General features: G+C 36.9%; 1 protein-coding gene across 1 annotated transcript in view; it reads left to right on the forward strand.

Moving 5' to 3' along the window:
• Positions 1–15,772, forward strand: part of LOC124299299 (uncharacterized) — a 491,045-nt gene that overhangs the window by 386,753 nt on the left and 88,520 nt on the right. The window contains exon 3 of the mRNA XM_046752435.1: positions 1,642–1,779. Within this exon, the coding sequence (XP_046608391.1) occupies positions 1,710–1,779 (70 nt within the window). The 5' untranslated portion in view covers positions 1,642–1,709. The remainder of the gene's footprint in view (positions 1–1,641; positions 1,780–15,772) is intronic.

Below are 15,772 nucleotides of genomic sequence, written 5' to 3' on the forward strand. Positions count from 1 at the left end.
TCATACAAAATAACATTTCAATATAATGTATTTCAAATTTTTACAAACTCACTTTCAAGCACTAGCTCAGGTTCGATGCAAGGTTTAAGCGACTGCCAACAGACGTGAGAATACGTACGCCTCAAACATTAAACATAAAGTACTCGTTACGACGCGAAACGTGTACGCTATTTGCAAAATGATTCGGGGTATAATTAATAAAACACATATAATAAGTGAGGTAAATTTATATAGTGAATATCACAGCAGTATGCGAGAACACGATATACCTGTAGCCGATTTACGCAAGCTCATCCAGTCTCGGAAAATCAAATTCTCCCAAAGCAACATGGGCGAATTCACGCGAAACCGCTCTTACATCGGGGACTTGGCCGCCTCTATGACCAAGACAGGCTGGCAGGGAGATTCCGTGATTGCGGTGCACGATGCTCGAGACGATTCCTGGGTCGTGTTGGACCACAGGCGAATCGCCGCAAAAGTGATAAGTCAGAGTGAAACGTTAATGGTTCGAATGCATGTGTACGAGGAGAACGACGTACTCGACGAGGCTTTACATCCGTACGAGCGATTCAAGACGCGAAACGTCGGCAAAGCCATGTGTAAGAGAATCGAGATGCAGACACCGCAGCCAAGAGAACCTGGTGCTGGCTTCCATTATGACGAACTCAGCGTCAGGACAACCAGGAAAGGCCTGCAAAATAGATATGAAACCGAACATGCGTTACGAGATTTCGAATTTATAGTTTGAGCCGCCAGGCACTGAAACGCCAAACTTCTTCGAGGTCAAACAATGTTACCTGACGAATGAAAAAGTAATTTTTTTTTTTTCGTGGTACCCGAACAAGGATGCACGCAAGCGAAGCAACGAGCTATCCAGGTTCAGGTTGCATCGAACCTGAGCTAGTGCTTGACGGTGAGTTTGAAAAATTTCGTAAACGAAAATTTTTCCTCCTGTGGCGGCCTCGAACGTTAGTTTTGCGCGTTGCTTTAGCACTATCCACTGCTGGGTAATATTTCAAATAGTTTCGTTTAAAAGAAGCATTCATTTGGGTTATCTAGAAGCCCCGTGGCGTCACTATCGATTTTGAGAACTTGGAAAAATTTGGATGATCTGGAATTTACTTCTACTTCTTATGCGTCTGTAACTTCCTCTCGGAATTTCTTTAGCATGAAATTCTGAAATCGTCACTACTACTAAGAATCAAATTAAAAAAAAAAAAAAAAAACAAAAAAAAAACGTTATTAAGTTTGCTCTTGTAGAAACTAAAATAATATTTCGGATATTCAGAAAAATTACCTATTTTCTCAAACATTGATTGTAAATAACAATCGAATAAACTTCAGTTTCACATTTGAATTATCCTTCCGGAAAAAAGAAAAAAAAAACGGTCTAAAATATCATTTAATCCATTGTGTTCCCATACTGCGATCAAAAGAGACATATTCTCTACTATTTTTCCTCTCAGTGAGTGTCAATACCATATGAAAATAAAATAAAAAAATTAAATCATCGCACGAAAATTTTCAATGTTGGCGGATCTACAAAATACAGGATAAGAAAATAGGATGAATCCTTTTTTTTACGTACACGTAAGAGATAATATACAAACGAATGAGAAAAAGTCTTCTCTTCTGTTTCAGATTACTATGACGGTCACTACCCATGCTCAGGGTTGGGGATAAGCAGAGAAAGTGGTGTTTGTGCAGTCATGTGGCACAAGCAGTTCCTAACATGCTGCTGTCTTGCCCTCCTCTCGGTTATGATTCGATCACAAACGGGTGAGTAGATGCATACATGAAAATCAGGGCGTTTTTTGGCGCGCAAACTCTTTCTTGACAGGACTTTTTGGCGCCACGACCTTTTAGCGCTGGGTGGTTTGACGCTAAACGCTGTGTTATGGAATGAAAACTTGAACTGAATGCTTTTATTCAACGTTGTCATAATTATACCTGAGTGCTGACCGAAAATTTAAGTTGAAAAAAAAAAAAAAATAAGGAATATCGTCGGTCGGTATACCTAATGAATGTGAACCACGACACGACAACGGAATTAGAAAGAGTTAGACTCGCAAAGTCGGTTAGACAAGGTTCGGTCCCTGGGAAAGTTCTTGCAGGTCTAGCTACGGATGACGGGAAGTCGGAAGTCACATTTTGTGGGTGTTTGTTTTCAAATTTCAGTCCTGAACGAATGTATTTTATGACATACTTTGAAATATAGTACATTATGTAACAAGGGAATAAAGTCGAGCGAAGCGAGCGAGGGAATAATATGCTACTTCTGCTCCGCTTTTTAGGTCAATTGGCCTTATTGGTGATACCAAAATTAACGTTATGGTTGCGTTGGGAATCAACGACATAAAACCTTAGCGTCTAACTGTCCCAATGCCGAATCATCCCCATCCCGAAACGTCTAGCGCCAAAACGTCCTCATGCCGAATTGTCTCAAAGTCGAATCGTTGTCGCGCCAAAACGTAACGCATCCACGCATTTTGGTCAAACGATTGCCAAAATTGTCAAAAAAAGTTCAGCTTCTATCGGTCGGCTTAATGTATTCTGTAGTAAATTAAAACGTGTACGTATGCGGATATAAGAAAGAATGCAGGTACGCTAGTTATGTTGGTACCGACTGCACCCACTTCGATAGAGCTTGAATGGGGTGCGAAGTTGACGGAACAATTACGCACAGTTGAGAGCACTGAAACAAACTACGGAGAAATAGGAGAGCACATCAAACCAAAAATGATGGGAAACCATCGTATATCACTGGTTGAAATACCGTAAACATTCCGCGGGAGAAATCGCGAGTGAGCAACGTCACGACGTATCGTCGTTATGTTCATATCATTACAACATTATCACTATTCGAGATGCATTACCTATAGATTCTTAAGATCGATTCGGTGATTTCAATAACAAGACATCGTGGGTTGTAATCACACCGGGAACAAAGCGTACCGTAGACAGTGGCCGGCACATCGGCCGGGAACCAATGGGGCAAAACAGCCATAAAAAGAGAACTACTAGCTTTTTTCTCTAGTTTTGACTGACACATTTGGCAATCAAATGCGCGATGATGAGACGCAATTTTCCCCAAGCGTCATTCTCACAGACCCGTCAATGGGACTTTCCAATATTTCTATTTCTATTGGTTCTATCCACATACCTTTTCCAAGAAGCCCTATGTACCAGTACTTCTTCTCCCATAACGCATTCCTGGTGCACATTTTTTCGGCCAATCCCAAAAATCCACCAATCCTAATAATCAACGAATCTCATAAATCCACCAATAAATATAAACAATCAAGCTCCTATACCCTTTCACTTTCTTTCCAAATCATTCTTCAAAACACCCCCTCCCAGCAACGAGTCTATTGCAATTCTTCAATCCGTCAACTCTGGTTCTCTTGCATTTGCAACTACAACCAATATTCAAGTTGATATAAATTATTAACAGCGATCAAGAAATTAGTAAATATAAGCGTAACTCCGGAATCTTACTGTCAAAATATTTGCAAGTTTCAACTAATATTAGGAATTATACTTCAAGTTTCTTTTTTATCGATGCAGTGTTTGATCACTTACATCAATCGCCTCATCTTCAACTCGTACTGGCTACACAAAGACGGTGTCTGCTTATGACGTGAACAATTACCCTGACTGTCGATCATCACGAAAGTGATTCAACTTTCTCATTTTTGACGGTTCTTTGTACATGTCGAACTATGAATAACTTCCATGTCACAGATCTTTTTAATTTCACACTCATAAGGTTTCTGTTCGTCTGCTCGTCAAGATTCACGTTTTTCTCAAATGGTTATCTGTCTACTTAAGTTTTTTCGGAAAAAATATATGAATGGAACATGTGTTTGGTGACGACAAAAAAAAAAAAAAATAACGGTTGCAATATGTATTTTCATTATTGCCCAGGTCTTCACTTGGACTCCATACATACGGTAATTTTTTGTCTGGAAAGGTCAAGTTTTCAACGTATGAAAGGAGCTTTCAATTGTTTTACAATTTACAGCCCTACAAACCTGCAAGCCACTGATGACGACGAGATGCGATCTGACCTTGCTTTTCCTTGTCATTCAATGTATTTTTTGATTATTTATGATCTTACGCTGAATTTTTAGTTGCATAGTTATGTTTATTTTATTTTATATTGAACTTTTTTTTATGTAGCCTGACATACGGCTCGATTTCTTTCTTTTATCACACCTTCTAACTTTTATCGCTGTACTTGTGTTGTTCATTTCTCAGTTTTCTTTTGCTATGAATATTGTTGATTTCTTTTTTAATTAATTTCAGGCTTTTTAATTGCGTTTGTTTCTTCCAAAGTGGTAATTTTTAGCTTTCTCCTATTCAAGATTTTTATCTTCCTTTTTGTTAAACGTGTTTGAAACAGATAATTCAAAGTTGTGCAATATTCCCATGGGCATTATTAATCATTGAAAACATTAATACAAGCAATACAATTAGACAAGTGACTTCGAGAAGAGAGTGAAATTTTTCTTGATAAATAATTTAAAAATTCTTAATAATTTAACTTATACAACGAGACACACAAGTACATCAAAATTGATCTATGTACAGCTGCGAAATTGTGTTATCGAATCGATGAAATTCTCGATATAAGAATATTGAAATATGGTTCATAGTGACAAGCTTCGAAGAGAACGTGTTTATCACTATTTCTTCCTGTCTTTTTTCTTTCTCGGCCTGTTTCTTTAATTGTATCGCTTCCGTATGATATGGTGAATATTTATTAATCCTTTCCTGCATACATTTTTCCTATTACATGTAATTCACTTGAAATTTTGCACACATAGGCTTTGGGTGTCACTAATTACGAATCTGAACTCAAAATTCCAAAATTCAGTATGGCGGCTCCAATATGGCGGACAAGTAAAAACAACAATACGGAAAATTTAAAAAAATTTTGTCCAATTTTTTGGTGTATATTAAGTTTGTGTAAGAGATGGCATTTGAATTTACATGGATATTAGCAGGAAAGCTTTTTTTCGTGGAAAAGTACGAATTTCAATCATTTGTTTGCATGTGCTATTTTTGCAATAAATAAATAAATAAGTTTCATATTTTTTTTTTTTTTTTATTTAGGCTCGGAAATATTTCAGGGATCACGTGGAATAAAAAAAAAAAAAAAAAATCGCAGATGTAGTATCACAAAGATATCTTGTCTGTATGTGTAGGGAAACATACGGAAGGACTCGACGTTAGTTAAAAATAATTATCACACGGTTGTCTATAATTACGATGTATTCGAATATTTTACAAGATATGTTATTTAAAGTGTACGTACATGCCGGATATGTGTGGTCTATCTCACCGTCACTTGCTGACTAACGCGAGAAGCCTCTTCACATATGTATGTCTCTTTCAATGAGGATAGCATGTGCGAGTGCGGGGGGGTGGTTTATAACCACTTAGGTTTTCCTTCCCAGGACGTAGATAATTGTCTTCGAGGAACAGGGCCTTGCAATTTTTAAGTTAAGCAGACGTATGACTATCAGCGTTTTTACAGTGGCCCACGACCGTTACAGAGCCTTGGAAACTCATATATTAGTCTGGTCTGTACAAGCCCGTGTCTTATTCCGGCTAACTCCGTTCTGCTCGCTCTATTGCAAAGCCTCGTCTCTTTCACGGCACCATCAGGGCTGAACACGTCTTATAAATAATACCGAATAAATTAGGAAACATCGTTAGAATAGTTCGACAAGGAACAATTATTCCGATAATTGGAAATTTTTATTCTGGAATTATTGGATTCAGTGAATACTATAACGGTGCAGAAGATCAACCAAATCAGAATAGTTTGCGAGTGAAACAGTTTGATGATGGGGATTTTATTAGAAATAAATTAGTAACAGGGTTCCGAGGAATCCGTTCAATAAAAATTAACGCAACATTTTGACTATTTAATCAGTATAATATTGAATCTTCTAGATTTGGAACCTGGAACTACGTACGTGATCAGTTTTTTTTTTTTAAATAATCACCTCATAAGAATTTAACAAGAGTGAAATCGGCGCGGCAGAGTTACAGTGATCAAAGCCGTTAGCCTCGCCAATCGAACTAATAAATATGATTTATCAATTAAATCAAATATCAAAAAATATTTTCAATTTACTCGAGAAAACAGTCGATAAATAATAAGTAATCTTTCACGGCACAAAGTGAAGTTTTTCGTTAAATCATTTTAATACTTCTGGCTCAGCTTGGTAGCATCTGAAGAAACTGAGTTTCATTTCGCAGAACTTCCAAAATTGGATGTCGTCGGATAATTAGGAGACTTTGAATTCAATAAGTAGCGAACAATGCTATGAAAAAATAAAAAAAAAACAAAATGGGAGCTACATAAAAGAATGGTCAATTTTACGTACCAAAAAACCAAGAGAGGCGTACTGGCTTATGTTTCTAAAGAAAGGGTACTTCTGAATCTTTTTCAAAAGAAATATTGAAAAATTTGGGTAATTTGATCAAATTAACTTACACTGACAGGTATATGACTTCTTTTATTGTTACGTAATTCAGTGAAGAGAGATAACAGCTTCTGTATCATTTTTTGGCAACTACACAATCCTGTTAATGTAGTCTTCACACTTGCGCAAATGCGCGTATCTTTTATTGCATCCAACTCGCAAACATTGCACTAGTAGGATTCTTTTGGCTTCTTGCATTTATATTTGTCTTCCGATGGCTTTATTCAGTGTGTTCGAACTTTGAATATTTCTTCGGAGACAATGGCCCACTTAGACCGTATTGGTTCCACCACGCATGAAGAAGAATGTTCTCGATAACTCGATAAAATCATGGTAATTAGAAAATTCTTTTACACGATTTGAGAGTAGGGTAAGCGTACTGATCGATAAGCATAATATCAAATTTAACAACAAAGTACTGACAATTACTCATCTACCCTTTTTGGTACAGCGTCTTATATACGAGACACCTGTTTTTAGTTATTCTTTCAAGTGTTATTCAAGAATTATTCAAGGTTTACATTCAATTTTCAAGATATCGTTATCATTTTTTGCATAATTGGACTTCTAAGATGTCGATGTTGATGTCTCAACACTTTCATGCAATAGTGGTGTAAGTATAGTCCTTATCCACGCGAATTCTTCTTTTCTACACGTCCACATATCACAAAAATTGGTACGCAGGGGGTTTCGAGGTCACTGATCAGAATTTTACAAACAGATTTCGGAAATTTGAAAGTCCAACCCAGTGTGGAAGTTAAAAATTTGAAAATCGTTGGATTTCGCTGAAGCACCGTACATCTCGTATTGCTTATTGCACTTCGGTTGCGAAAAAATTTTCCAAATCCCATTCGGCTCACCACTTAATGCGTTTTACAGAGTAGGCAGGATTGCAAAATTCGGAATCAATTTCGAAAAGATTCAACAAGTCAGTGTCAACGTAACAAAGTTTGATTCAGACTAGGTTAGCAATAGTAATTACTCTGGTTTTTAACAGCACTCAAAGTTTTTCGTTTCATCTAATTCTCCAATTTGCGTACACTGAGGTTCCTATTCAATGTTTTCAGCACTAATCCAATCGACCCGACAATCATTGTGGGCGACAATGAAGTGAAGAGAAAAAAAAAATTGCAGATTCTTTCCCGCCGTGAAGTTGGATTATCAATACAAGCACTCGTAATTCTTTATTTCTGAGATACGAAGGTTGGCTTCTTTTCTACGATTGATCTACAGACGCAATGCTTTTTTAATTTTGATATCACAGCCTGCGTTGGAATAAATCTGGAGAGATCAGATTAACCTATCTTCGAAGAACCAATCGCGAGATGTATATATAAATATATATATATCGCATGTAACATATTGGCCTCACGCTTTAGAGCGCGATATCCTGCAATTGGTTCTATCCAAGTAGGTCAATCACCACTTAGAGTATCACGTTAGATTTCGTTTTTTTTATCATCAGCTATAAGATGAAGGTTCAAATGGTGCAAGTTTTCACGGCGAAGATATCGCATCTCCAGTTTTCCGGCTTTCTCTATCGCATCAAACTGGAGAAGTTTAATACTAACGCTACTTATTTTTTTTATCTTTCATGGAACAAAAGAAACCAGAACTGTGAATAAGAAGCAACACCTAATGTTTTGTATTTCCGCTAACGCAAGTCCGTGGAAACCGAGGCTGAAAAATGTGAAACGGAAAGATACTTCTCAGGCCATTGCGGTGATAAATTAATCTTTTCTAGGATATGGAGACTCGGCGTTGGATTCAAGCCAACCTTGATAATACTTTTTCACTCTGAATTATAGAGCTGGAGTGAAATTTGTCTTCAAAGACTCTTTTCGAGTGGACTTTTGTGATCGTGCGAAGACCTCAAAATTAATTTGATCAAAATCCAGGGTAAAAGTAGATTTGAAATTTGGCAAAAATATTAACCAATTGGCAGGGTGTTCGATCTAAAAACTCATCCACAGTCTCTGCTGTAGAATCGTTAAAAAAAAAAAAAATCTAGGCAATCCTGTGCACCACACCGGATTACACCGCGATTTCAAATCTCGTAGGTTTATGTCTCGATATCGAAAAATCATTCCAGCAGCTATATACTTGTGGGGCACATTTTTTACATAATTCAACGGTACAGTAGTACTTCTTTCAAGTTGAAAATTTTTTTTTTTATGCTGAATCTCAGGTGAAAAAATCATGAAATATATTATGTCGAAACATTACGATTTATGAATAATGGCTGTTATGTTCGCCATCTCCACCCTATTGCAAATTCCTTATGGTAACAACAAAAAGTCATAGTTCACGATACAGTTAAACTTCGCTTTGTGAAAAATGTATTTTTATTCCTTTCGTTTTATTTTGTGTTCGGATGTTCTTTCGCAACCCAATCCATCTTCAAGGTGTCTGCCAAAAGCCAACATCGTCGAGAGATAGGAGGGGGAGGGGTGGGAATCATCACCTGGAAGCTGTTAAGATGGAATAATGTGTTCCACGGTCAAACTCAGCCGCCAGATGACGCGATCGCTTCTTGATCTTACCAAGGGCAAAATTCATAGTTAAATTTTGTCAGGAAACATCGTATTTATACAATGTGATTGTATAACAATCTGATAATTAACGAACTCCAGAAGATAATATAATACTTTATAGAACGTGCAGACGCAAGAAGTGTTGTGTATCAATACAATTTCATTAATATAATTGAGAACGATAATTAGTCTTATTTTCAATGTATACATTCTTACACGGTTGGGATTTCCACGACAGATAGAACCCAAGCAAAGTCAATTCTGAATAGTAAGGGCAAGAGTTCCACATTTGGTAAGATCATAATGCGCTGAAGGAACTACGCACCTAAATAATAAGATAGTATCAAAAAATAACTAAATAGTCAAAAGTACGTGACTTCCAGCGTGGGTTTTACCCATTTACAAAATACTCAGTTGGCTGCCAGATGTCGACGCTAGTCTGCTTCGAGAGTACGAGTATATACGCAAAGGTGCGGAAACGTCGCGTGTTGTTTAACTTTGAGACATACCTGCATGTTCCAACTTCCCTTCCATGTACAAAATTTACACTCTTACAACCAACATTTCCGGTAGAAATTCTTGACCAATTCTAAATTCCCACCAATCACAATAATCGACCAATACGAAAACTTGACCAATCAGCAAACTCCTACACCCTCCGCGTTTCCAAAAATCTTCCAAATTCCTTCTTCGATCATCACCAAAAATTCAGTAAATATCAAATCATCGAACCATACCATTCAATTTATGCCCACATGTGTTTGCACAAATACAATTTGATTTCCCTCTATCATCATAAATGTAATTCTCTTACCATACTTTCAATGAACAGATTGCTCCAATTATCATGACAAGATCACTACATTAGAATGCTACCGTGGATTTACATTTCGCTTCATTTTGCAGCGTACATTATACAATATATCAACCTTGTGCAAAATTGTGCCTTTGCCTGGTATATTTAATACTATTTAATTAACTTACACTGATCGCGAACCTCTTACCTATTTCTCTCACGCTGCAGTTTTGTGGACGCAGCGCATACACCATGTATTACTTTTACACTGCTCCTAATGTCCATCTAGGTAAAAGACGGTTATTTTCTTCAAAAGACCCCGCAGAATCCTTATGAAAATTGTCCCCAGGTCAAATTTGCACGATTTTTAGTATATTATAATATATACCTGTCCAGATTTTTTAATATCTATGGATTTCGTGATTTTCACGAATTATAAAACTTCAAGGGAATTTCAGGTAAGACATGCCACTACAAAAAAAGAAGAAAAAAAAAAAAACAACTGCACGGTTCATTCTCTAAGGAAGCTGTGATTGATTCCAGCAATGCATTGATTTCATCCATAACCTCGCTGGTTAACTGGAAGGAGGTGCAACTGCAACGTCAGATTTTGCGTGAAGAACGAGACCCTCTGACTCTTGCAATAATCGACTTGTCTTGCTATTCAAGCGTGTGTGGAGTCTCTGTGAATTAGCTGTACAGTTTTTGAGTGATATGTTTAATCTCAGGTCCCCCTTGAAGCTTTGTAATTCGTAAGAAATCACGTAAGCCATAGATATTAAAAAAATTCATACACTTCCTTTCCGACGCCTATATCTCGGAAGCTAATGATTTTTGGGACTTGTGTCGATGAAAACAATTTTGATCAGGAGAATATGTACTATAACGTACTAAAAATGCAGCCAATTCGACCGGGAGCCAATTTCCGTAAGGGTTCTGCGGGGTCATTTATCCTGATTTTCGCTGACGTATTTCATTTTTTATTCCAGCTCCCAACTTATTTTGCCTCATATTTTGTGGACACGACGAATTCATTATTGTCAAGCAAGCTACCGTTTGAAACAAATACATTATCCGCCCAGGACCAAGGTAGAAATTTAACAGCATCATGCGCACAAATCAAGAATCCTATTTACAGCCAACAAAATTACCACTCCACAAAAGTTCTAAAAATTGACTTATACCAAATCTTTAAAATTTCTGCGTTTCCTAAACAATTATATCAATATCTCTTTTCCGTGATTGGGAACATCTATGCCTGCTCGTGCCACGACTCTGAAGACACGTCAAATATAATGATGAATCAATGTCAATTGACCACATCAAAAAAAAAAAAAAAATCTAATTTTTGAAATACCACCAGCAACCATTCCATGCAGAAATAAATTTGGCATCGACCCCGATTCGTTTGATTCCATGAGACATCAACTTTGTAAGATTTTTTTAGACAACAATTTTGACCTACCGTACCGAATTAGCATATGAATAAAATAGGAACTCGCCCCTCCGATTCGATTAGATATGCACTTTTAACCCTTCCAATCATACATTTTTGAACTTAATATTTTGGCCTGAATTTTCTAACCGGTGGGGGGGGGGGGGGGGGGTAGGGGTTGGACTGATCATGAATTTAAAATCGGAATTTAATGATTTCTACATCCGAGATGGCGGATCCAGTATAGTGGTTGTAAAATTGAAAAACTATCAAAATTCGATGATTTTGACTCAAATTTGTTACTGGGGGGGGGGGGGGGGGGGGTTGGGATTGTACGAAGTAACGAAAATCACTCGAAGTTGTAAACAAACTGTGATAAGGCTAGGACATGGAAATTTTTGAGGTCGCATATTAAGCATCGAATATGACTGTCGATGAAAGAGTTAGGAATTAGATTAAAAAAAAAAAGAGATAAAAAAAACAGTAAAAAGGTAACGAGGAAGTTCTCTCAATATCCCTGCATTATTTCGTCAAATCGGTTGGCGAATTTCAGCAACGGTGATGTTTTGTATAAAATAACGCAACGAAATGCAGGCCATATTTTTATCATATCCGCACACGTTACCTCACATAAAAAAAGACAAATTCAACCGCGAGATTCAGCCGTTTATACGAGGTTAACTTTTTATGGCTGTGAATACAGCTCCAAGGTTAGTACCACGTCTGCACGTATAACAAAATCACGTTCGTATCGGCGACATCACAGTTTATACCGTAATATCCCTCGCCAATAATCCTGCTGAATAGTTTACGTAGCTGAAGGTATTAAATAACTAATATTTCTCGAGAAATAAACGAGAGAGTTGTGATCTTATTAATTGACTATGAATAACACTGAATGAGGGAGAAATATTAATTATCACAGCTTATAAAGGGTATTTTTTTCGTCTCACAGATCTACTTCAAGTGAGTCGTGACGTTCGCACTTTTTAGCTGTTACACCACAGTTGTTCCTTTGTGAGAAAAAAAAAAAAATAAAAAAAAAATCTGCGATACTCTCAAAATTTCTTTGAAAACTCCGCTTTTATCTGTTGTTCGGAACACTTCTCGGAAGAAAATCAAACGTCGCTAAAAAAAAAAAAAAAAAAGAACAACCAAACAAAAAAACTCATCAAACCAAGAAATTTTCAGCTCGCTACATTTTACTAAAAATATCGTATAATTTCGTGTTCTGCAGAGAATATTCAATATCCATGGCGATTGTAAGAATATTTCTATATGAAACTCTGCGAAATTTATCTAAAAAACTGCAAAATTTCTGTGCAATTCAATACACTTTAAACTTAAATCTAGTACAATACATTACACGCGTCTACTGTACATTTATAACTCTAGCGTGGAAATACATAAGAAAGGTTCCCCGTAACTTCTATGATATTAAATTTGAAATATCACACCGGTTGCGAAAAAAGGATGTAATATGTCATGTTAAGATTCTACTCTAAAAAAAAAAAAAAAAAAACTATGAGCAATAGCAATTATTTTGCTGTAAAATTTTTCCAACTATAATATTAGCTCAACACCTCCGTTATGTCTGGTTTAATTCCACGATGAGTACAAGTTTCACACAAATTGAGTTCAGACCGAAAATTTTTAGATTTTCACAATGGAATTTTCAAAATATTTTATTTGGTTGCGGAATATCTTTTTTCCAACGACAAGAGATGCAGAAAATTCGAAGTAAGACATGCGATCGAAAACAAGTCAAAAATTCATCGACGTGTTCTTAGTAAGCGGTAGGGCCTAGAGGTTTATATTTGGAGGATTTTCGTATCTCGGTACACATGATGACACTCCGAAATCGTGGCCAAATCGAATTTTTCGAACGTAACAGCTTACATACCCATAATTTGCGGAATGTGGCATATAATATAATAAATAAATATATTATCACAATAAATTCTATTTCACGCACAGGATTTATGTGACGAACCGATTGGAGTGTATTCGGGCATCCCAAGTAGACTGTGAAAATATTATTCTCCTCTTTAAGAAAGCAAGTCCGTGGTACATTCTTTTAGAATTTCATAAGCTGGTAAAGCATCGAGATAAGAGCCGGTGAAATAAAATTATCTGATGATCCTGTTGAGGCGCTTGAGCATATTACAGCAGCCAAATATACCTTTAAGGTACAGCTTTCAGGCACTTACCTGCATACATGGAGGAAAAGGATCTCTTGAACCAACAAAATACATTTTGTTGGACTCCATTCACTTCAATCTAGTATCTTATCCATGCCTTATTTGTTACAAACTCGATGACTTCAATTCAACAATTCCGATTTAGTTAGTTTGTCAAAATGATTTTGTTGAGCAAATTCCTTGATTCAATACAAGCCTTTCTTGTTACGATCAAGTGAAGTATTGATTCGAATGAATCTGTTCATGTGTTTCCGATATTGAGTCAAGTAAATATCATTTCATTTGAAGGTTACGTATTATTCCTCCAAGTCGCATGCTCGTTGGCAGAAACAATTAGGTACTTCAAATAAAGTAAGTACATAGATCTATCCAACAAAAAAAATTTACATCGATTGAATTCCATATTCCGTTGATATAACCAGAGCTTCTTTGGCGTAACTGGTTGAATCAGTTGCACTAAGTTGCTGACGAGGTAAAAGAAACACTACCAGCTTTGAACCAAGTGGAGATCACATTCGTCGTAATCATCAGTATACCGTTACTACAAACGGTCACTAGGTGGTGAACTCTCTCGCTTCGGAAATAGCTTCAGAGATCGTTATGAAGCCGGGTAGTCGGCTGGGAAAGCAGACACGGATACCGTGAGATAAAGTTGGCATGAGACCTCTTACAAATGACAGTAAGCATAATACCAAGTTATTACTCATCGAAATTGATATCGTCGACGAATAAACAAAAACTATTGATACATGATCGATTTATACTTCTACATATACAACAATAAGTTTTCGGATTTTCTCCATGAAATATCGCGTATGGCCCACAAAATTTTGAGCCAACAGAGTTATAAATGATATCATTCAAAGAATACGTCTTGTGTACTTGAATAACTCTGATGTTCAGTTGATGCTAAAGATTTTTTGCACCAACTAATTCATCACGTGCTTTAAGCATTTTACTCTTCGCTGAATGAAACATGAATTTAAAACAAGCTCAATTTGCTGTGATACAACAATTTCACATTCTTAAAACAACTCGATTCAGGCGCGTTGAATGAAATTTTCGGTCATTTCAATCACACATTTTCTTGATACAAAATATACATTATCGCAAGGAATTCACACCGTTATTATTGTCTTGATTAAATCGATAGTCAGCAGGATCATACAAAGACTTGATTCAATCCTACATCAAGTTGTCACAAGTATTTCGTCCGCCAAAAGTATTCTGTTGAATTAAGTAAGTATTGTGTTCGGTGCATTTGACAACAGTATTTAGTCGAATCAAACGAATAACACTTTCCTCAAACAATCCTTTCCCTCCGTGTATTACATTAGCGGAAAAGCACGTATACGGAAAAAAAAATTCTGTTCGGCGAGCTGTATTCTACAGCTCCAGTAACTATACGCACTCTACGGTCTATCTTGTAGTTACAGCAACTATATATTAGTCAGCTCTGATAGCTGCAAGTTGTTCAGCTCTCACAGCTGAATGGTTTTGCTCTAAGAGCTGTAAGTTGCGCTGTGCTCTGGTGCGTTGACATATTTCATAACCTTCAAATTTCATGAGTATGATTTAAATACAGTTGATAGATAATTGTTTAAATAGTCCATTCAAATATGTAAATGACACTGAATAAATAATGATAATAATGATGAAAAATAATACTAATAGCAATATAATTGTACTATTTAATAATAAGCGCTGTGAGCGGAGCCGAAAAATTCTGGTCTAGCTCTTCGAACGAAGCTGTTTAGCTGAGAGAGCTGAACAACGTACAGCTATGACAGCTGACTAACAGTCAGTTATACGAACCATGCAGTGCTCTTCCAATAACAGAACGTTTAGTTCGACGAACTGTTTACAAGTAACTATCTAATATTTAGTTCCACGAGCTGAATTTTTTTTTCCGTGTATGGAGGTATTTGATTCGAATTTAACAATGGAAATTTTTTCCTCTTGGACGCAGTAACGATTGAGTTTAGTTTACAACCAACCGTGAGCCGTTCGACTTCCACGATAAAAGTTATATTATTACGTAGAGTACACTGCAGTCTGGGCGCGATTGTACGTGCAATCTCTTTTCCGCCTTCAGCTACGAATATGTGCACACACGGTATTGCTAGCGAATCGTCTTGACAGAGGCCGATCGTTTTGTTCAGGTGAATTGCCAATGTCTGTATATGGAAAGCCGAGTGTTGCATGCGCATTGCATTCGTTGATTATTCACCGCCCGTTCATTGCTCACGTCGCGTCGTGATCGTGAAGCGAGACGACGTGACGGCAGCCACAGGATCGTTTTAATA

This window comes from Neodiprion virginianus, chromosome 2 (genome assembly GCF_021901495.1).
Source record: "Neodiprion virginianus isolate iyNeoVirg1 chromosome 2, iyNeoVirg1.1, whole genome shotgun sequence".
Lineage (NCBI taxonomy): Eukaryota > Metazoa > Arthropoda > Insecta > Hymenoptera > Diprionidae > Neodiprion > Neodiprion virginianus.